General features: G+C 39.2%; 2 protein-coding genes across 2 annotated transcripts; one reads left to right on the top strand and one right to left on the bottom strand.

Annotated features, from left to right (window-relative positions):
* Positions 1-10,166: 10,166 nt before the first annotated feature.
* On the top strand, positions 10,167-11,297 carry LOC131255188 (uncharacterized). Its single transcript, XM_058255885.1, has 3 exons — positions 10,167-10,241; positions 10,327-10,493; positions 11,083-11,297. The coding sequence occupies exons 2-3, from the start codon at positions 10,379-10,381 to the stop codon at positions 11,295-11,297; spliced, it is 330 nt and encodes a 109-aa protein (XP_058111868.1). The 5' UTR covers positions 10,167-10,241; positions 10,327-10,378.
* Positions 11,298-19,331: 8,034 nt separating this feature from the next.
* On the bottom strand, positions 19,332-22,643 carry LOC131255189 (receptor-like protein 18). Its single transcript, XM_058255886.1, has 2 exons — positions 20,712-22,643; positions 19,332-20,444 (listed from the first exon to the last, which is right to left on the bottom strand). Exons 1-2 carry the CDS (start codon positions 22,641-22,643, stop codon positions 19,332-19,334), a joined length of 3,045 nt encoding a protein of 1,014 aa, XP_058111869.1.
* Positions 22,644-23,468: the final 825 nt, after the last annotated feature.

Genomic DNA, 23,468 nt, shown 5'->3' on the forward strand with positions numbered 1-23,468 from the left:
TGTGGTTTCACTACTTTAACTTGTTGCGGCTGTAACAAAGTAGGACATGTCGTCGCTTAGTACAAAGATTAGTGCGCGTATTGTCGAAAGAATGGTCATGGTATTCAGGACTGTCGTTCACGTGCCTACGCATCCTCATTCAGCCGTGGACGTGGTGGTCAAGGTCGTGCCCTTTCTGCTACTGCGACTACTTCATGTTGAGGGTCAAATATTACTTATTAGACTCCAGTTACTACCAGATTTTACAAACATGATACTGTTTAATGACCTGTTTTAATCATATTTATATTATAAACATTGACCGAAAAAGATGCTAAAAGCATGGAATTTACGCTCTAGAATCACCAAGGCAACGGACGGACTCAAGGGGACCAAGATCGATGGATTTACACGCCAGAGATCCGAGAAAATCGAGAAACTAAAGCTCAAGTGGCTTGAAAGTCAACTAGAATGCAAAATCGAGAAACACGCCAGGATTTTACTAACTTTAGGTTAAAGTTTTTTTTTTTAAATTTAATTTAATTTTTAGAAACTTACCTATTTTCCTATTTTGTAGGATCCTGACATGAACTTCTAATTTTGGTAATTCCTTTCTAAATTCTCTATTTTTTCTATTTTTAGAATTAGGGTTTTATTTTTTTGAAATTTTCTATTTTCTAATTTTAGATTTAGATTCTTCCTTTAAGTAACTTTCTATTTTCTAGGATTAGAAACTTCTTTTTTTTTTTTAGAAACTTTCTATTTTTATTTTTAGAAACTTTCTAATTCTAGGATTTCTTCTATTTTTAGAAACTAATTTCTTTTATTTCCTTTTGCAGGATTTTAACATAGAACTCCAATCTGGTAACTTCCTTCTAACTTCTTCTCCTCTTACTTACCATACTACTGTAAGATCTTTTCTTTTATTTTTCTTAGGATTAGATTCAGAGTTAGGGTTACACCATGTATATGTACGAGTGGGAACGTCAGTATGCTGAGAAGAATAACATATATTGGGATGATGATTATGATGGAAATCAACCTATGTCCCAAAACTTTTCTGAAACTATCATCGAGAACCGATCGGAATATAAAGATCCATCAGTTAAGAAGTCCTTACGTGATCATATGCAGGAGAACAATTACACCCCACGGATTAACAAAATAGTACGTGAGTGTTGGGGTTATCATAACTATGGGAGTGAGAATTATTATCATTCATCCGATAAAAAGAAAATAATGCGTGATTATATTATGAGTGATAATATGTATTATTAACCATCAGATTCTCCCACCTATGGTCCGTATGACTGTAATCAGTTAAAACATCAAAATTGGGGAAATGAACCAACAACATGTTATAATAATTATTCTCTTGAATCCCCTACCTTTGAGATCCAACTAGAAATGATCCAAGAGGATTTAATTCAGTGTAACATAGCCTGTCTTGTGGAAATTAGAAAATCAATGGAAGCACTCAATTCGCACCTCGATAGGATAGAGGAAGCTCACTCATCCCAACCACAACCCAATCCAGAAATACAATGTGAGGAAAGTGATCCTCACTCACTTTTGAAGAAATCTGAAATTTGGAATGAAGAGTTAGATTCCATTGATGAGCATATGGTTCACTTTCCTAATGAGTCGATCTCGATGACGATCCAAAGGAATGGTCAAGAGACGTGGGTATCTTTCAAATACAGTGATGATGACACACCTCTCTCACATGACACACAAGATTTTAATGATGAGGTAAATGTTAATTTATTCGAACCTCAACCTAATTCTGGAATGGAATGTGAGGAAAGCGATCTCATCCCGAGTGTGCACTACTGGATGGAATTAGACAATGATGCATATTGGGATGACTATTATGAACGTGCAACCCAAATTCTCCTAAAATCAATCTCAAGTTTGGTCCAAGTCAATGATCAAGTCGTTCAAGAAGTGGTCGGTCATAATGAGCCACTCCCTTCACCTGTCATGTCTGATTTAAAAGTGGAGGATGAGCCCCATACAATTGACCCTTCTAACTCTTATGAAACATGTTTGGACCACTCCTCTGAATCGAATGATAATGTGATTCGGGAGAAGGACGAGTTGCTCGCTATGACCCTGAAATTTGAAACCACTCAGTTGAGGCCACCATTTGAGCTGTACACATTTGACAATTCAATGCCTCGATTGAGTAGTTTCAATGAACAGAGTGATCACATAAATGCTTCCCCTATTGATTTTCAATCTGTCTGTGCAGAACTGAAGCAAGAGAGCGTACCTCCATCCACTTTCAAGGATGATGGATTCCTTGGGCAAATCATCATGAGCTCCAATGTGGAAAATAAGTCACGCTCAGCTGAACTTCCCAACTCTTTGAATGATTGTTTGGCACACTTTGCATATTCAAACGATCCCATGTCAAAAGACAAAGTGGATGCCTTGCAAGACAACATCTCGGTAGTCATCACTGATCGAAAGAACCCTTATTCTGAAGCCCCTTCTTTACCTAATCCTAAATGTCTACCATTAAAGGAGGAGGAGCTGACAATGGAACCGAAGTCTAATACTTCGGAATGTATTGAGACTACATCACTTCTTGCGAAGTTTTCTGAACTTTATCTACTTGTAGTCTCTGATTCACCATGAGATACTAACGTTGAAACTTTTTCTTTCACAGGTGAATCGTATATACTTTGGACAACTCAGGAAATTAAAAGGAAACCTTATACTGAGGTCCAGAAATTTCTCTGAAAATTCATGCTCCAGGGCATCTAAGCCTATTGCAAAAAAGGCTTTTGGATGATTTTATTGAGAAACCTAATGAGAAATTTATCAAGGTACTGGCCGGAAGAAGAACCTTGCGGCATGACTGAGTAGTTTTTCCCCTACTTTCATAGGAGACTAGGTTAGTTTGCTTGATGTCGTTTTAGGTTAGTTGGTTTAATGCCATTAGGTTAGTTTGCTTTCTTGTTGTTTTAGGATAGTACTTTACTCTTGTGCTGACCCGCTCTCACGCTGCGATCTCTTTGGTAAAAGCTTCTTAATTCCTTCGTCCAGGTACTATCTTTCCATCACTTCTCATTTACTTTCATTGTCTCATGTGCTTTGCAAGCTCATATCTTTTACATTGAGGACAATGTAGATTTTTGGTTGGGGGTGGGAGATTAGGATACCTAATCAGTGTTTGCTTGCTCTTGAGCGAAATTTGTGAAAAATTTTCAAATTTTTCTGGAGTTTCTTGTGAAATCTAAGTGATTTTGAAGGATAGTCGTGATTTGAGAAGTATAAGATATAGAATGTTAGTGATTTACTATTCATGGATTTAGTTATCTGTTAGATTTCACAGTTACATTCGAATTATTAATCCATGATTAGAAGCTGTAAATATTGATTGAGTCATGATTTCACATGTCACATCTCGCTTACACATTGAAGTCTCAGTTTGATATTGAAGGAATAATAATCTGGTAGTCCCTAAGCATGAAAGGGTTGGGCGAATGGTCTTCACCATAGGTTTGCTCCTTATAGGTGAAGGTTAGATTTCCCAAGGTTGACATTCGGAAAGGGATAAGCGACTGGTTTTCACCATAGGTTTGCTCCCTATAGGTGAAGATTTGATTCCCCTCCTTAGCGTTGTTTTTAATAGAAAAATCAAAAAATGATAAGAATGAAAGGATGATCTATGAGAAAAGTTTTGGTTATCATGAATTCTCTTGTTGGTTACCAATGATATCCTGAAATAGAGAAGTGAATTTTAATAATGATAAGTCGAGATTAGACTATACACCCATGGAATTCAATGTCTAGAATTGTTCTAATTGATGGATTAATACTTTGAACTTGACTATGAAGTTTACCGTGCGCTTGAGGCCAGGAGAAAATAATGGCCAATATTCATGAATCTTAGAATTCTAGTATCTAGATTGTTTTTTCAAAAATCACTCGAGCTTATAGAAATTGTCCTGTAATTCTCAACTTACTTTTCGCATACTTTGCTCGGGACTAGCAAGATGCTGGTTGGCGGTTGTGTTGAGGGTCAAATATTACTTATTAGACCCCAGTTATTACTGGATTTTACGAACATGATACTATTTAACGGCCTGTTTTAATCATATTTATGTTGCAAGGTGGATTTATAAGCATGGATCGAAAAAGATGCTAAACGCATGGAATTTATGCTCTAGAATCACCAAGGCAACAGATGGACTCAAAGGGACCAAGATCGACGGATTTACATGCCAGAGATCTGAGAAAATTGAGAAACTGAAGCTCAAGTGGTTTGAAAGTCAGCTAGAATGCAAGATCACGGGGTTTCTACCATCTGTTCGACTCGAGACTTCATATATGGCTTGAGGAGCATAGATTAACCGTACATGTCAAATTTCAACCATTGGATCCCTCTGGAAGTGGCCCAACGGACATATCATACCATAAACTATTGATTTCAGGCCCACCTGTTATCCAGATATGCTTCAAAATTGGTCTTGACGGGTTAAATGATATGACAGAATGGCTGGATGAAGCGGATCTATCAAAACATCACAGTGGGACCCATGTACACAGCATGAGTGTGCACGGCACACGTCCACAAGATGCGCACCGAACCAGGGGAGTCGATCAGCGTACGTTGACCTGATTTCCAACCTTCAAAAACGGCAATTGTCGTTTCTGCTACTGTAACCGACGCAGGAGGTTCTTTTGCGGAAGCCGATGGGCCACCATCATGGCTCACATGAAAAATCTGAACCGTCCATCATGCATAGGGGTAAAAAAAGGTCAAACCAATGTTGACCACGTGTAACCCTGCACGCGCAGTGCTAGCCACAGCGACCACAAACAGACTGCCCTACAACGTTCAAAACAATTTCAACATGACCAATTCAGTGGACCGCATCAAAAGCAATCCAAAAGCAGTCATTTTTGACCGAAATTCTGAGAGGAATCCGGTGGATGGAGTGGATTTCTCAAAATAAAATCGAAGTGGGCCCCACCGACTTTAACAGTGAACCCATCTTACGCAGTTTTCCGCATCCGGACGAGTCTAGGATTTGCGGGGAGTAGTGGGTCGCAATCATTAATTGTTTGAGTGATCCAGACCGTCCAATGTGTCCACAGGGAGGCCAATACCCTATCTATGATGTCAGTTTTGAAATAATTGGACAGTCAGTCACGCAAACCAAGTTCAAAAGCAGGGTGTTTTCGTTCCTTGCGCAAATTGCCTCTCTGCTGCGTGCCTTGCATAAAGAGGTCGGTTCTCCAAGCTGACTCTCTCCACCGTCTTCCGTGCCTATAAGAAAGAGAGAGGGAGAGAGAATGTGGAGGGGAATCCGAATTCCTTGGACGTGCACAAGAGGGAGAGTAGAGTTTGTAGGGTTTTTATTTTTATTTTTTCTATTTATTTTCTTTTAAGGTGTAGCTTAATCATGTTGATGGGCTAAACCTCTTAGCTAAGGCTAAGAGGTGAAGCTTGTGGCGTGATGGGAATGATTCTACGGCCCTGATTCATGTGATGAACCTTCTGTTTGATTCTAGTTAATTATATGGAATGCTTTCAGTTTTTAATGGTTTGTTGTGACTGAAATTACAATAAATCTGCGATAGCTTTGAGCATGTTCTTAGTATTATAGGGTTTATGAATTTGGGAACCCTGTTGTTCACCATCGTTTCCTCGGCATGGTTGGATGACGGAATCCTTCCTAACATTCATATATCTCTCAGATTGGCTATGGATTAGTTTAATTCTGTTGTTTATCTTATCTCATGGGCATGGTTTTGTGATGGAATCCATTCTAATTTACTTCAATCTTATCTCTTTAAAACTAGATTAAAAGACGTTCAGATTTGATTTTCAGGTTATATCTTCTAACTGGATGAAGATGAGACTCGAAGTCCAGTTGATTTCATGAATCGACCGTGCATCTCCCTGATCTCTACAAATGGATCCTTGGCACCCCAGGTTCCTACATTTAAATTTCACAAGTTTTAGATTAATATTCTCACCATTATTCCCTCATACTCACTTGATTTAAATTTCATCTTATTCTAGTTCCAGTTCTGGTTACTTTCAGATTACGTACAGGTTTCAGTCCCTTGGGATTCAACCTCGGTCTCACCGAGTTTATTACTACATCACAACCCTATACTTGGGGAGTGAACACTTCATACGAGCCTTCTATTAGTGGTACTGCATCCACTGGTTCTGTTAAAGGTCTTTCCTCACCTTTGACTCCTTCGATGCCCCAGCAGATCGTGCAGACCCTTTCCACGACCGGTATGTCGGGTATCACCTCATCTTCTCTATGGTTCTTCGATCGATTCCAGTGCTTCAAATCATATGACTAGTGGTGTATCACATCTCTGTAATACTCATCCCTACACTGGCAATCAGGCTATTTCTACTGTAGACGGCACTAAACTACCCATACGGTTCGTTGGTTCCTTAACTTTCTCTCCTTCTAACCATCACCAGTTTACCCTTCGTGATGTGTTTCATGTCCCTAAACTCTTTTCAAATTTAATTTCTATTGGCCAACTTACATCCAATAACTGTTTGGTCATCTTTCTTCCAAATTGTTGTTTTGTCCGGGATCTGGCAATGGGGAAGGTACTTGGGAAGGGTAGACGGCATGGATGTTTATACGTGCTGGACTTTCACCCATCCATTACTCCAGCTCGTTGTTTTTTCTCTCATTCTTCTTCGGATATTTGTTCGGCAAATAAAATGTGAAAAATCTGGTGCTTTTGCCTAGGTCATCCACATTCTGATCGTTTGATTCAGCTCTTTTCTTCTAGCATGTTAGGGAATATTTATCTTAATAAAAGTGATTTGGATTATTTTTGCTCTTCCTGTTGCCTCTCAAAAAGTAAGTGTATTCCTTTTCTTCTACGTATAACAAAATTATCATCTATGTTTGAACTAGTGCATATAAATATCTGGGGTCCTTTCCCAATAATGTCTCTCTCTGGACTACGGTATTATGTTATATTCATTGATGATTTCATCCGTTACACCCGGATTTATTTTTTGCACTTTAAGTCACAGGTGCTTGAAAAATTCAAAATATTTCATTCTATGGTAGACACTCAATTTCGAGTAAAAATTCAAACTCTCCACTCTGACTCAGGGGGAGAGTATTTCTCCATAAATTTTTGTACATATCTTCAGGGTCATGGGATTACTCATCAGACCACCTGTTCGAATACTCAACAACAGAATGGGGTGGCTGAACGAAAAAATCGCCATATTATTGAAACTGCCAATACCTTAATGACCGTTATGAGTGTTCCTCATTCCTTCTGGGCGGAAGCTATGATGCATTCAGTCTACTTGATTAATCGGTTACCAACCACAGTCCTAAATAGTAAATCTCCCTACTTTGTTCTCACCAGTTCTCTTCTTACATATTCCATATTTTGTGTTTTTGGTTATGTATGTTATGTTTATCTGGCAACGTGAACGTAACAAACTTTCTCCAAAATCAGTAAAATGTATGTACTTAGAATTTGGAGAAACTCAGAAGGGTTTTCGTTGCAGTGACCTGGTCTCTCGTCGTGTACGGGTATCACGACATGTTGTTTTTCTTGAGCATATTGCCTTCCATTCATCTGTTCCTCTTTCGCCCACACCAGTCTCTCATGGTCTTACTATTTTTTCTGACATTCCGGTTACATCGAGTACACTTCCTTGTCCATTGCAGGTTTATTCCCGATGACCATGTACAGATCCATCACCTACTACTCTCCCTACTGTACCTGTAACTGATCCAGATCCTATCTTGGTACGTCGTTCCACTTGTGAACATCGACAGCCTGATCGCTTGATATACTCTATGTCTGCCATGCATATTACCACGGATTCTGTATCCATTCCTACTTCATACCATCAGGCAGCCAGTCATGATTGTTGGAAGAAGGCTATGGCATAAGAACTTGCAGCTTTGGATGATAACCATACGTGGGACATTGTTACTCGACCTCCTGACCACCAATTGATTGGCAGTAAATGGATTTATTCTGTGAAGCTCAAGTTTGACGGATCATTGGATCGATACAAAGCTCGCCTTGTCACTGAGGGATATAAACAGGAACACGAAATTGATTATGATGAGACATTCGCTCCTGTGGCCAAGATGGAAACTGTTCGCACTCTTCTCATAGTATTATCAGTTCGCTTTTGGCCACTCACTCAGATGGACGTGAAAAATGCTTTTCTTCATAGAGACCTCTAAGAAATAGTATATTTGAAACCTCCTCCTGGTTCTTTAATCCCTGACGATAAAATCTATCGCCTAAAGAAAGCTCTATATGGTCTCAAATAGGCCCCTCGGGCATGGTTCCAACGTTTTTATGATGTTATTATAGGAGCTGGCTTTACTCAAAGTGGTCATGATCCATCCTTATTCTTATGCACCTCTTAGTATGGAATCGTTATTGTTCTCATTTATGTTGATGATCTACTTCTGACCGGTAGCGATAATACTGACATCTCAGCATTAAAGGACGTTTTGAAGTCATCCTTTAAGATAAAGGACCTGAGTCATATAACATACGTTCTTGGACTTGAATTTTAGCATTCTATACGTGGAATCCTGGTCAACCAGCATAAATATACCAAAGATCTTCTCGCCTTGGCCTCCTTAACGTATCAAAAGATAGTTCAGACTCCCTTGGAACTTAACGTTCAATATGGTCGTGACGATGGTGAACTCCTTACAGATCCCACATTATACTGTCGTTTGGTTGGGAGTCTAGTTTACTTAACAATGACTCGTCCTGATATTGCTTACACGGTCCAAGTTGTCAACTAATTTGTTTCTGCTCCTCGAACTCTTCATATGAGTGCGGTATTACGCATCTTACGGTACCCACGTGGAATTCTGGATCGATCTCTGTTCTTTTCCTCCACGGCCTCTCTGGATCTTCGTGCTTATTCAGATGCTAACTGGGCCGGTTGTACTATCACCCGCAGATTTACCACTGGCTACTGTGTTTTTCTTGGCACTTCTCTCATCACTTGGAAGTGTAAGAATCAGGCCACTGTTTCCAAATCAAGCACGGAGACTGAGTATAGAGCAATGTCAGTAACTTGTAGTGAGATTATCTGGTTACGTGGACTTCTTTCTGACTTGGGCGTTCATCTATAAGATCCTACTCCACTCCATGTTAATAATTTAAGTGTCATTCAGATTGCATCTAATCCGATTTTCCATGAACGGACAAAGCATTTTGAAGTTGACTGTCACTTCATCCGCGAGAAGTTTCAGTCTCGGCTCATTTCGCTACCATATGTCACTTCTCATGATCAGATTGCTGATATTCTCATGAAGTCCCTCACTTCTACATGACACTTATTTTTAGTTAGCAAACTATTACTTGTCGATGACCCGCATTAGTTTGAGGGGGGATGTTAGACAGGCCACATGCCTTGCCTTGTAGCCAATTCTATAGACAGACAATGTATAAATAGAAGTTTTGTATTTATCATTTTACCTTGTATAGTCATTGTAAAACTTTATAAATTCAACCCTTTACGATTGTCTCAAATACAGAAAAAAAAAGGAGAGTCATTTTCCTCAAAGCCTTCATTGTTTTTGCTTTGTTTACAGTTCAAACTTGCAACAATATTGTGGAAATGCTGCTTCACTGCTCCTACACCCAAATCCACCACTGCTTTCTCTTCCACTTTATGCAACTAACTGGTGCCAAGTCCGTTGTCATTGTAGTGGGCAGAATGATGTGATTTCATACCCTGACTGACCTATGTGAATCGTTTGGTTTTTGAGCAATGAGATGACTACTGGTGATTGTAGGATTATGAATCTTACTTTCCATGCATATGCCAATTGACTGGTGTGCTTATTCTGGGTTGTTCATCTGCTGGGACGCATGGTCCCCATGTATGTGTCATGGCCCAATGGCTAGGTCAGAGTGCTCATCTGGTAGGCCAACGGATTAAATAATTGACACTTAACGATCATTATCTGGCATATGTGTGGCACACCTAATGGCCAGGTGAACGATTTTATCTGTTCACACCAGTTACAAGGTTGGGGGTCCACCTGATGTACAGGTGGCAAATTGGCATATGTTGGGGACTAGGAATAAAAAATCCAGTCTCACAAGTAGCCATACCAGGCAGGGTACTTGGTTTCGAGAATGTAATTTCCATTTTACATCTTGTACATTGTTGTTGCTACAGGTCAGCCAAGGAGGAAAAAAGGTAGGACACCTGGTGCCTCAAGACGAAATAAGAATCCTTATAAGAAGTATGGAATTCGTATGTTGTGGGTATTTACCTATCTTTCTTGCTTAGTGAATTCTGAAAATTTGTGACATGCTTTCACCTTCTAGATTCAGGAGGAAAACGACTATACAATAAAATGTAAAGAATAGCCATAGTGGAATGTCAGAAAGCGACATTGGTGCTAATACTAGCGATTACGCTGAAGGAAGAGCTACCCCTGAATTATCAGATTCTCACCCCGACGCTAGTCCTGAAGTCAATGAAGTTAATTCAGGTAAAGCTACTGCCACTTTCAAAATCAATGGTTTGTCTCTTGTTCAACTAGGGAAATGCAAAATGCCCACAAGATGATAGTTTCATCCATTGTCTTACCGTTACCTGTAGTTGGTGCCAAATTCAACACATGCACTTCTGCCCTTACCTTTGCAACCTCACTGAGTGCCATCTGCTCTGTGTTGTGGCTATGATGTTTGTTACATGCTCTTCACACCCTCACAGAGAAATGAGAATAGTACTCTGCTGTAATCAGTGTAGCTGATAAATTTTCTTAAAACATTGATTTAGCTACCTATTAAAAAATTAATGAGTGGCACTTAACACATCATTTTGTGGAAGGATTTAATTATGGTCTTAAGATACGCACTAGTCAGGTATTGGGTGTACGTGTACCTTGGATGAGTCAACTCGAACTAGGTGAGATCCAACCCAGTTTGACACCTCCAGAGATCCCCCCATTCATCCTTGAGTGATTCGTGACTTTGACTGAGGACTGAATGAGTTGATCTGAATCAACGAGTCTTTTAACTATGGTAGAGATCTTCTCTATTCTTTTGGTTTCTCATGTCCTGCTTTTTTCTTATTAGATGATTTTGCAAACGAACAAGCATCTCCTTCAGCAGCCGCGAAGGAGGAGGAACGAGAGGCCCCAACAGACATAGAAGAATCAAACAGAGAAGAGAAAATGGATTCTTCCAACAGAGGAGCTGTAGGAGATTCGGATGATGAACCCCTTGTAATCTCTCTTTGCCTTCTCATCTTTGGACTAGATTGCTTAGCATCTTACGTTGCCATTGAATAAGATTTGAGTTTCATTTTTCTTTCGGAACAAATTCTCAATCGGCTTAGCTTTTCTGCATGGTATCAAAGCCATTGTGAACACTAGGCGCAACCTATCACAGCTCCTGCATTTTTTTTACTCTTTTCTCTTCAATTTTCATCTTACCTTTCGCTCATTTCTTTCACCATGACTACCTTGTCACTCAATGTTGGCAACTTCATCACCCTCCGACTCACCCCAAACAATTACCCCTTGTGGCGTGAGCAAGCATTGGCTCTTGCCGAGAGTTAAGAAATGGTCGGGCATCTCACAAATGAAGATCCCGCTCCAACCAAATACACAAATGCCGAAAATTCAACACCACAATTAACAGATGCTTTTATAGCATGGCGAAAGTCAGATCGTCTCCTTCGAGGGTGGATCATTGGCACACTCTCTGAGGAAACTCTTGGACTCGTTGTTGGTCTCGACATAGCTCATGCTGTTTGGGAGACTCTCAAAAATGCATATACACAAGACTCACAAGAACGTGAGTTCACACTGCGACAACAAGTGACCTATCTTCAAAAGGAAGAAAACACAACAATCACAGAACATATTCACACCTTCAAAGGTCTCTGTGACAATTTATCAGCCATTGGAAAGCCCGTACCACACCAAGAAAAAGTCTTCTGCCTTCTTACTAGCCTTGGTCCTCATATGAAACATTCACAACAAACATGTTGAAGCCCCCCAGGCCATCATACTCTGAGTTGGTCTCCCAACTCCGAAACTTTGATCAAAGGCGCAACTGGTTCTCTAACCACATAAACATCTCAGCTTCTTCCCTCACTCATCAAATGGCTTTTTATGGACAGCAGCAGCAACGCCCACAGCCAAACTCTTCAGGCTGTCATGCACCTTCACAAAAATTCACCTCCAATGGTCGTGGATTCCAGGCTCAACAGCAAGGGAACTATTCTTCAGCAAAATCACAAAGTTGACCTCCACCACCTAGTGAGCGTCGCATGACACCTGCAGAGAGGGACAAGTACCGTGACCAACAATGTCAATATTGTGGGATGATGGGCCATGTTGCTAAGATATGCTGGTGGGTGCTAAAGAAATCCACTCAACAAGATGAGATTCCACAAGCACTTGCAACACTCACTTTGGCCACCACCATTGCTGACACCGATGGACAATGGACACTGGGGCTTCCAACCATATGACAGGTAAGCCAGGTATGCTAACTAACCTTCGTAAATACTCTGGTGCTGACTCCGTGCTAATTGGAGATGGGTCTTCCATGCCAATTCTTGCAATTGGTGATTCTTGTATAAAACAAAAGGTCTCTGCCTTACCTCTCAATGATGTTCTATTGGTTCCTAACTTAATAAAAAATTTACTTTCAGTAAGCCAGTTAACTAAACAATTTCCTGTTAATTGTAAATTTTCTAATGTTGATTTTTGTGTTAAGGAACGGGAAATAGGCCAGGCATTGATAAGAGGGAAACGCAGGGGGTGATCTCTATGTCCTACCCACTTCACCAGAGTTGTATTTCTCCCATTGGTTCAAATCAGGCACTGCAGAAATTTGGCATCAACGCCTAGGCCACCCACAGTCTTCAGCTTTACAAATGCTAAAAAATAAAGGACTTATTGATGTCGTAGGGACAACAAAACTTTAACATCTTTGTGATAGTTGTCAACTAGGAAAACTTAGTCGTCTACCTTTTTCTTGTTCAGAACATTCAAGTACTAGTGTCTTTGAAAAAATTCATTGTGATTTGTGGGGACCTGCACCTGTTTTATCAATTACAAAATTTAAATATTATGCATTTTTGGTTGATGATTTTTCTAAGTATACGTGGATTATTCCCTTGCGCAACAAATCTGATTTTTTTAATGCATACTTAGCTTTTGAGAAATATGTTGTAAGATAGTTTAACAAGCAAATTAAAAATTTTCATTCAGACGGAGGTGGTGAGTTCATCAATTCAAAACTGTCGACTCATTTTCTTTCTACAGGCATTGTTCATCAGGTATCATCGCCATATACCCCTGAGCAAACTGGTGTAGTTGAGAGGCGCTATAGGACTATAAGAGAATTAGGAATGACTATATTATTTCACTACGGTGCACCCTTATTCTTATGGATAAAGGCCTTCACCACAGCTGTGTATCTTATGAATCACCTACCTTCATCTGCTCTCAAATTTGAAACACCATATTTTGCACTTCATGGGACATATCCAGATTATTCCTTTCTCCGAGCATTTAGGTCTAAGTGTTTTCCCTACACTTGGGATATACGAAAACACAAATTTGATCCAAAAACACTTTCGTGCATTTTTGTGGGTTACAGTGAAAAACATAAAGCTTATAAGTGTTATCATCCATCAAGTAAAAAGTTTTTCATCTCTCGTCATGTTGTCTTTGATGAGTTAATTTTTCCATATAAGCCTATCAACAAATCCTTCATGATAGCAAATCAGCCACATGTAATTAGTATTTTTGATTCTTGGTTACCACATACTAACATTTCTTCTTCTCCAGGTACAACTTCGGACTCTCCCTCACCCCCATATGAAAGTCCCTTGCTTCCAATTGACACTTGTTCTCCACTAAGTTTTTCTCAAAATTCTAGTCCCACAGAGTCATCAAGGCAATCCCCCTCTATCGAGTCTCAGACCAGTGCAGAAATTAATGAATTTCACAACACTAGTTCACCCGAATTCATCTATCCTAGTCACATTATGCATTGACGATACTTGAACACTCAAATATGGTTGACTGTAAGCCGATAAGTACACCTCTTGAAACTAAAACAAAAATATCTTCTAATGATACTCTCATGGAAGACTCGAGTTACTATCGAGGACTTGTTGGAGCTTTACAGTACCTTACACTCACTCGTCATGATCTTTCATTTAGTGTTAATTATGTATCTCAATTCATGCATGCTCCCACAATGACACATTTAAAAATTGTTCGACGTATTTTATGATATGTCAAAGGAACAATTGATATGGGATTAAATTTTTATTCACACACTATACTTGATCTGTTTGCTTTCTCAGATGCAGATTGGGCAGGGTGCACTACAATGAGACGATCTACTACTGGTTATTGTACATTCCTTAGAAGCAACCTTATCTCTTGGTGTGCAAAGAAACAACATACAATTTCCCGGTCAAGCACGGAAGCAGAATATCGAGCAATGGCTAACACAGCAGCTGAACTCACTTGGATGACCTTCATTCTCAAAGATCTTCGCATTACATTGTCATCTCCTCCCATACTTTATTGCGACAATCTTAGTGCACTTCATATGACAGTAAATTCGGTATTCCATGCTCAAAGCAAACATATCGAGTTGGATTATCATTTTGTGCGCGAACGTGTTGCCCGTGGACTGCTTGTCACACAACATATCTCCTCTGATAATCAAGTTGCCGACCTCTTCACTAAACCAATGCCAAAAACAACTCTTCAGTATTTCCGCAACAAACTTTGCCTTCAGCCCCGACAAAGTTTGCGGGAGGGTATTAGCAACCTATCACAGCTCAACACTACCAACAATTGTGAGAGTCAATAGAAAAATAAGGATACACAAGATTCTTGGAGAAAAAAGGGTGAAGACTCTCACAATCTAGCCTCAATTAGTGGAGAGAAGTTGAGTAATCTTGGAGCTCTAACGGCAACATGTTCAGACCAAGATGGCAATCCAATCGAGCCTATAAAGTTGGGAAGTTCAAATTTGCATTTAAATATGCATGGTAGTTCAGCAAATCCCAAAGTAAAGAGGGATTCTCTGTTGTCAAATTCTCCTATTATCATGCTGTCAACATAACAACTTTCCCTGTTATCAAGCCCAGTTATCTAGCTGTCATTGCAACAAATGGTGTGTAGAACAGATTGCCAAACGTCTAAAACTAGATTTCATGGGATTCCTTTTTTATTTGATTTACAACTGAATCATTGTAATTTGATTTTAAATACTGCACTTGTATTGCCTAAGTGTTCACGTTGCCATTGAATAAGATTTGAGTTTCATTTTTCTTTCAGAACAAATTCTCAATCGGCTTAGCTTTTCTGCATATAGTTCATTCATTATCAGTTGCATTTTTCTTATATTCGAGAGGACACCTTTATTTTAGATGTGTGACAATTGTTGCTTTCTGAAGTGAGCCTGGTGTGAAAGGATCGTCTCCACCTTTTGGCGTCACAGTACAACTTCGGCCTAAAATTTGTTGCGGCCTGTCATTAGTACAAATGATGAATTAGGTAGCATCCTGGGCATCAAATAATGTGTATGATCTCCAGCCTTTGATATTAAGCTCCCACTATAAATGTGTGGTGTACCAGTAACTTCTCACTTTTGGAGAGTTCAAAGCCTACGATTGGTGGCATGATTTCTATGTTTGATGGATTAACATCTTTGAACTTGGGAGGCTTCAGGGTGATGGCTCATCTCTTATGTGTCCCACATCATCAACAGCTTGACTATTAGAAATAGAAGGTAGCTGGTCCACAAATCAGTCCATAAATTTTAGAAAATAAGAAGTGCATTTATTTGACAAAGGAATGGGAAGCCATATGTAATTTCCTAACTTGTAAATTAGGACATTCCATTCTCTGGGAACATTGTTACAGGAGATGAGCTGCTTGTTGGATGATTGCATCAAAGTGCTATAACTAATATGGCCTAATTTACTATACAAAAAGAAGAAAAAAAGAAGAAAAGAACAGAGATTTTACTTGTGACAATGTGGCATACTTCATTGCTTAGAAAATATAGGTTGCCACTCATCACTCCTTTAGCGAGGTTTTTCTCAGTGTAAAGATCCTTCACAAACAAGGAGTGTCAGCATCATTATCATTATCTAAGCTTTATTCCAACTACCTGGGGTTGGCTATATGAATTTGGTTTTCCCTATTTGACTCCATCAAGAGCTATACCTTTTGTAAGATCACAAGTCATCAATATTTTCGTAACACCTTCATGCATGTCCTTTTGGGCCTTTTACAATGAGTGTAGAAAAAAGAAAAAAAAGAAAAAAAAAAAAGACTATTTGAAAGTATTGGAAAACTGTCAAGCTTGAATAAATTTTCTTTTGAATATATGTCGAGGTGACGACGACCATGCAAGTAATAGGTAATGTAAGGCCATCACCAATCCTTAGGCATGGGTTGTACTATCCATCTAGGTTCAAATTGAGGTTTGGGTTTGTTGAAGTTTGGCAGAGACGGGTTGAAAGATGAAGTGGAACTAGAAGTAGTTTGGCACAGAGGGGTTGAAAGATGAAGAGGAACTAGAAGAAGTTTGATAGGAGACGGGTGGAGCGTAAGGGAAAAAAGTAGACATATGATGGGTTACCAATAATAATTTGGGAGCCGTAGTGATTTGGAGAAATTTGTTTGAAGGAATGCATAAGGGCATATTGACTAGGTGGTTATTGTTATGAAGGCCTCGTGGAACATTTATCCAAATAAAAAGAGTTGAAAAGTGAAGGCAATTAGCATTGTTGTGATTTGTGGATCGGCATATCTGACAACGCAGCCTGTGATAATGAGCAAAGGCCATGTAATCATTTTCCAACTATTTGGAATATTCAGGATTGGAGATTTCCATTTCTCTTTAATTTGAAGAATGCTTAGTAGTCATAGGTAGCGATGGATGTTATATCCATATGGCTCATCATTCCCTGCCTCTAATGGCCTTGTCGGTATGGCCTTTTCAAATAAGAAAGGTATTATTTTTTTATTTAGTTTGCATCAATTAGAGAAGCATGCTTAAAGACATATTGGGAAGGAAGGGATGCATTGAGGAAGAAGGAGAACCTATGAAGAGAGAAGGAATTATAGAAGTCAATGGAATGATTTTGAATAAGTTTTGGTGAATGAGATGGTCTTTGGAGATGGTTTTAAAAAAGAGAACCAGGGTTGTAGATGATTTTGGAGAGTGAGGTGAAGTTGGGGATTAATTTGGAGAGAGTGATGGAATCAAAATTTATGGGCCTTTATCTAAATATAGAAAAAGGAAAGGGGAAGGTAAAGAAAAATGTGAGAAGATAAAAGAAAAGTAAAGAGAATCTTAGGTTTTGAAGAAATAGATGATCTTGAAATTCAAAATATGGACTTTCAAAAAAGAGTAAAAGATATTGAAAGTAAAAGATCTGAGAAAGTTGGAGAAATAGAAGAACATATAAATTGCAGATCTATCTTTTATTCTTTTATAGCAAAACTTTAGGGAAGAAAAGAAAGGATATTCTTTGAGGGTGGTGTGGCTTGCAAGATGATTGCTATATGTCAAAGGAGTGATAAGGTTTTGATGATTGGTTGTTAAAATACCATGAAGTCTTATCTTTATTATTGTAATTAGAAAGTGAAGAAGAGAAAAGAGAGGAAGAAAGAAGGAAACTTCCCTATTTTCTATATTCTTACTCAAAGCAACACAACAATATATATATATATATATATATATATATATATATATATATATATATATATATATAAAGGGCTATTTGGATGCAAGCAAAGCTGTTTGTAAAGCACTTTGAATTTGCACATTGACACATCTGACACATGTAATCGAGATTGATACTGGCACACATGCATGTAATTGAGATTGATGCACTGAACTTGGGATGAGCTTGCTCATGTTTATTCCACCTCTTCACAGGAATCTATCATTACTCTTTTTTTTTTTTGGGTACAAATATATCCTAGCTATATTCCGCCTTTCAAGGGCAAAAAATTATTATTTTTTTAATAAGCACACGCACCCCTACACACTCATGCCATAGTGAGATTTCACCACCCATGGGTACTCGAACCCTAGACCAGGTGTTGAAACTCCTGAGAGTCTACCACTAGAGCAAGAGTAAGGACCCGTGAGACTAAGTGAACCAAACGAAATATGCTATTAAACAAGGTTTCATCCAGTATCTAATTACATACTTTCCACGTGTACAATTTTTATTTTTTTTCTTTCAATCTACATTTACAATTCTCATTTGATATATTCAACAATCACAAATTTCAATCAACACTGGCACGGTCCAGTCGATTGCACAAGATGTTTACTAGTTCTAGCAAACATTTCCTGTGCTGCAATATGAAAATCACATCAGTTGAATGATCGAATCCATCCATATGTGCATGGGACTTCTTTATTTATTGCCAAACCATGGTTGGGATGGTTATGATTTTCTGATAAAATTGATTCTTTAGAACTGTAAGCAATAGACGATGGGCCTAACAGATGGATGGCTCACTGCTCAATAGGCCTACTTTCCCAAAAATTATGTTGACTTTCCCATAAATTATGTTGATTGTCCACTAAATAGTTATTGTTCAGATGGTATGAATCATCTTATTTGGTCGGAATTTTACATGGTGGCCTAAGAAATATGTCCTGGACGTAATGCACAGCCCATATTGCATGGTTGATTAGACTGGCCAAGTGTCCCCTTGCAAGTAGAAAACTGCATGTGATGATGATTTCCACACTTCTTTTTTTGGCATCACAAAAGTCCAACTTGAAAATCACCACATAGTAACAAGTGATTACTCCTATACGGTTACACCCTACGTACATGGATGTGGGAAGGTGAAAGATCTGTGTGTGATGATCGAAAAATACAAAATATAAAATATTCATGAAACACCACTCTTCTTCTTCTAAATGTTTGCTTAGCCCACGTGTGTATTATTCTTTGTTGAATGTTAATTTACTTAGCCCACATTTGTCTTGACCATTGGAGGAAAAAAAAAAGACCACTGGCTTGAAAATAAAGAGATAGCTTAGACATTTTTTTATTTTTATTTTTTTGCAGAAAGGTGGGAGCACACCACCTGTAATTTTATTGATTTGAAAATTGTTGTGTACAGCCATTCAGGTAGGTGCAAATACAAGAAACAACTAACAACTGCCACACATATCATATAGAACAAGCAAAATACACAAAATTACGAAACGGAGAAAACAACTAAAGCTTCTTTTGTTTTTTTGTAAACACAAAGCATACAAACATATTTTCCCTAGCTCTAATCATATCACCATCATTACTATTTAGAAAACACCATGGAAGGGAAAATTAAGGAAAGCATTCTATCAATAAATATATAGAATTCTCTCCTTCCCTTCCTCCAAAGTGCTAGGGTCCAGAAAAGCATCCCTACGCCTACGCCGTGTCCAACTCCGAATCCTATCCACATTAATTCCCAATCATATTTCCTTTCAGATTGCAATGTTGACAGAGGGGATGGTGGTGCACTCTCTGCATCTTTGCATTTCTTTGATAGTGGAGGTCCACACAATCCTGAGTTCTCTTTGAATGATTCGCTGTTAAATGTAAGAAATTGCTGGCTTTGTGGTATTTTTCCCACGAGGAAATTCTGTGAGAGATTCAACACTTCAAGGAATGTTAGCTCTGTTAGCTGCCAAGGGATCTCTCCAGACAATTTATTATGTGAGAGATCTAATGACTCTAGATCCCTTAGATTCTGAAATGATGATGGAATTCCGCCGATTAAATCATTGTTGGACATATTGAGCACAAGGAGTGACTTTAGATCCCCAATTGATTCTGGGATATCCCCATGAAATTTGTTTTCCGAGAGATCCACTACAGTAAAGGCCGTAAGGATCTTTACTAGTTCCATCTGTAGCCCTTTGCTAACTAAAGACACTTTGTTTTGATAGTATATGGAACTTTTGATGCTACTGCTACCACCGAATATCATTTTGCCAAGGACCAGAGATTGAGATTTGTCCTGTTTCATCATTGCCTTCCAACTCCTGAACATATTTGATGGCAAATTACCCTCAAAGCTATTGAAAGAGAGGTCGAAAATTTGTAACAGTGGAAAAGCTTGAGGATGCCCAATGGTGCCATGAAATTGGTTGGATCTCAAGACGAGAACACGCAACTGGGACAAAGCTTCCAACCATAAAGGGAAGGTGTCATGTATCTGATTGTTTCCAAGGTTTAATACCTCCAACAATTTGCAATTAGCCAAAGACCTTGGCACTTGGCCCTCTAATTGATTCCCACTGAGATCAAGCGTTCGTATGTCGCATCCCTCATTAAATGTCTGAAGTAAGGTGCCGTTGAAAGCATTTCCTTGAAGATTCAACACATTAAGTGTACCACCAATCTCTCCCAAACATGGTGGAATCTGACCGATGAAGTGATTGTGAGATAAATCAAGGACTGCTAGGGATGTTGCATTGCAAACTGATTGAGGGATTTCACCACCAAGGCTATTGTTTGAAACTGAAAAGAAAAAGATGGACGGTGGTAGGATAGGAAGTGAGCCTTCTAGCTTGTTGCAACTAATGTCCAGAACAATTAAGTCACGGATCAACAAAAGATAGGAAGATGGTTCTATTCCCTGTAGAACATTGTGAGAAAGATTTAAAGAGTATAAAGACCCATTGCCAACCTCCGATATCCATTTGGGTATTTCACCACTAATTTTATTATTGGAAAGGTCCAATTCACCCAACTGCATTTGATTTCTCAAGAAATTTGGAAATGTGCTGATGTTGCAAGAACGTAACCACAAAAGTTGAAACTGAGGGATGGAAACAAATGTGGAATTACCACTGCCATATTGGACTGACAAGTTGTTATCTGAAAGATCCAGATAGTAAAGTTTTTTGAGGTTTTGAAATAAGCCTAGCTTCACAACACCACTGAAATTATTGGAAGAAACAGAAAGTACTTGAAGCTTGGTAAGTTGAAAGATAAATCTTGGTATCATCCCCTGCAAGTTGTTATCCCCCAAATCGATGGTCTCTAGCTGTGAAGAAGAGGCATTGTGGAACTCACCAAGTTGACCGCTTAGTTGGTTATCTGAGAGATCCAACATTTGTAATGATGGGAGTGAAAGCAATGATGATGGAATGGTCCCATTAAGCAAATTATTCCATAAGCTGATCTCTTTGAGATTCAGAAGCTCGTTTCCATATGAAGAAGGAATTGGGCCGCTCAATTTATTGGATGAAAGAGACAGATATTGCAGTTTGGTAAGGTTCCAAAGTGAGGATGGTAATGATCCTGACAAGTTGCAATTATTGAGGTCTAAATGAGTCAAGAATTTGAGATTACCGAGAGAATCTGGTAACTTTCCTGAAAATCCAGTGTATGAAAGGATCAATTGCTGTAGAGTATTGTTTTGAGGGAACTCCGGCAAAGTGATAGATACAAGTGGATTTTCTGATATGTCAATGATTTGTAGATTTGGCAGCTGGAAAACACTCTCAGGGAATTTTCCATGCAATCCACACTCTTTAAGGAGCAGGGACGTCAAGGAGGATAAGTTCCCTATGAAATTGGGCACTGCAAATGAGAGATTGCTTCGAGTGAGGTCGAGTTCAGATAAGAAATGGAGCTGTGAAAGGGAAGAATAGATGGAGCTTGAAAGACCACATTCTTGTAAGATCAACTTGCGGAGACTCCCTGGGAAGCTGGGCACTGCAGAGGAGAGATTGCTATCGCTGAGGTGGAGTTCAGATAAGAAATGGAGCTGTGAAAGGGAAGAAAAGATGGAGCCTGAAAGACCACAATTATATAAGATCAACTTGCGAAGACTCCCTGGGAAGCTGGGCACTGCAGAGGATAGATTGTTTCCACTGAGGTTGAGTTCAGATAAGAAATGGAGCTGTGAAAGGAAAGAATAGATGGAGCCGGAAAGAAGACAATATTGTAAGCTCAACTTTCGGAGAGGAGGGAGTGGGAAGAATAAGGGCTGGCCCCACTTACTACCCAGTGATGAGATGTCTACCAAGTCCAGATAGAGTTCACTCAGATTGGACAGGTTTTGGACGAGTGATCCAATGCTTGGGTTTTCGAGTTTCAGGTATTGATAACCAGAACTATTGTAATAATAATTGTAAGAAAGATCGAGAGAAACCAAAGTGGTTAAGCGGGAGATTTCCAGTGGGATTTGGCCATAAAAGAATGACCGAGAGAGGTTGAGATGGGTCAAACTGGTGAGCTGGTCAAACCCAGATGGGATTGGAGAGAGATGAAAAGCATTGCAAGCGAGGTTGAGCTTCTGCAGGCTCCGAAGACGAAAGAGGCTTTCAAAATCAATCTGACCAGAGATATAGAGCTCACTGAGGTCGAGGCTGATCACGTGACCAGTGGGTCCATCGCACGTGATGCCTTCCCAAGAGCAGCAATCGGTATTGTTTGAATTCCAAGAAGGGAGAGTAGAGAGGGTGGAAGCAGTGAAGTTAAAACCATGCTTAAGGTGGAGTAAAGCAGAGAAGTGATGATGGTTGCATTGTTGGGTATTGAGAAAGAGAAGAGATGATAAAAAGAAGAGACTGAGAAATGATGGGTTTTTAGAAGAAAAGAGGAGAGCCATTGGTCAATAATAGATGGGTGTTGGGAGTTTGGGATGTGTAGGAATAGAAAGCTTGAGTTTTATTTATAGACAGAAAGTGAAGAGGTTTTACGATGTAAAGACTCATACGTGTCAATTTCACACGAGAGCCGCTCATAAGAGTAGCTAGTCACCAGATGGAGAGAAAGGGTTGTGCCCCCCCCCCCCGACCTCGTTAATGTGTTGACGTCACCAAGTTACGTGGGTCCCATCACGAGGTATGTGAAACTGCTCGTTGATTAGGCGAGCTCTTCGTGAGTCTTAGATAAGAAAAAGACAGATACAAAGTTCAAGTGGACCACACTGCAAAAAGCAACCGGGGATTGAATGTCTACCTTTAAGATCCTTTTGTTTGTCTTAGAAGCTTTGAATCAATATGATATTTGTTTTTCTTCTTCATGCATGTCTGTGTGAATCTATGAACTGATTGGATGGAAAATAAATATTATGTTGGGCCCTAACAACGAGAATCATTGTTCCACTGCTATTTGTGGTGTCGTCCACTTAAGCTTTGGATATGACTTATTTTTTGGTTTTATTAGGTAAAATGATCTCTCCAAATGGATGAAGAGTGTAGATATAATAAATACATCATGGTGAGGCCCATGTAACTTTGATCTCATTTGAACCGTTCATACAACTCGGAACTTGAGGGGAGTCAGCTATCAACTTTGCACAACAGGTAGGTGGTGTGTGGTACACCAGCAAATCCGACCCTGGAAGAGAATTTTACAAAATAATACCTTATTATCATGTTATTTACATTCAGGTACCTTTTTAAATTAACTTTTCATCAGCGTACCTCAT

The sequence above is a fragment of the Magnolia sinica genome, chromosome 9 (genome assembly GCF_029962835.1).
Source record: "Magnolia sinica isolate HGM2019 chromosome 9, MsV1, whole genome shotgun sequence".
NCBI lineage: Eukaryota > Viridiplantae > Streptophyta > Magnoliopsida > Magnoliales > Magnoliaceae > Magnolia > Magnolia sinica.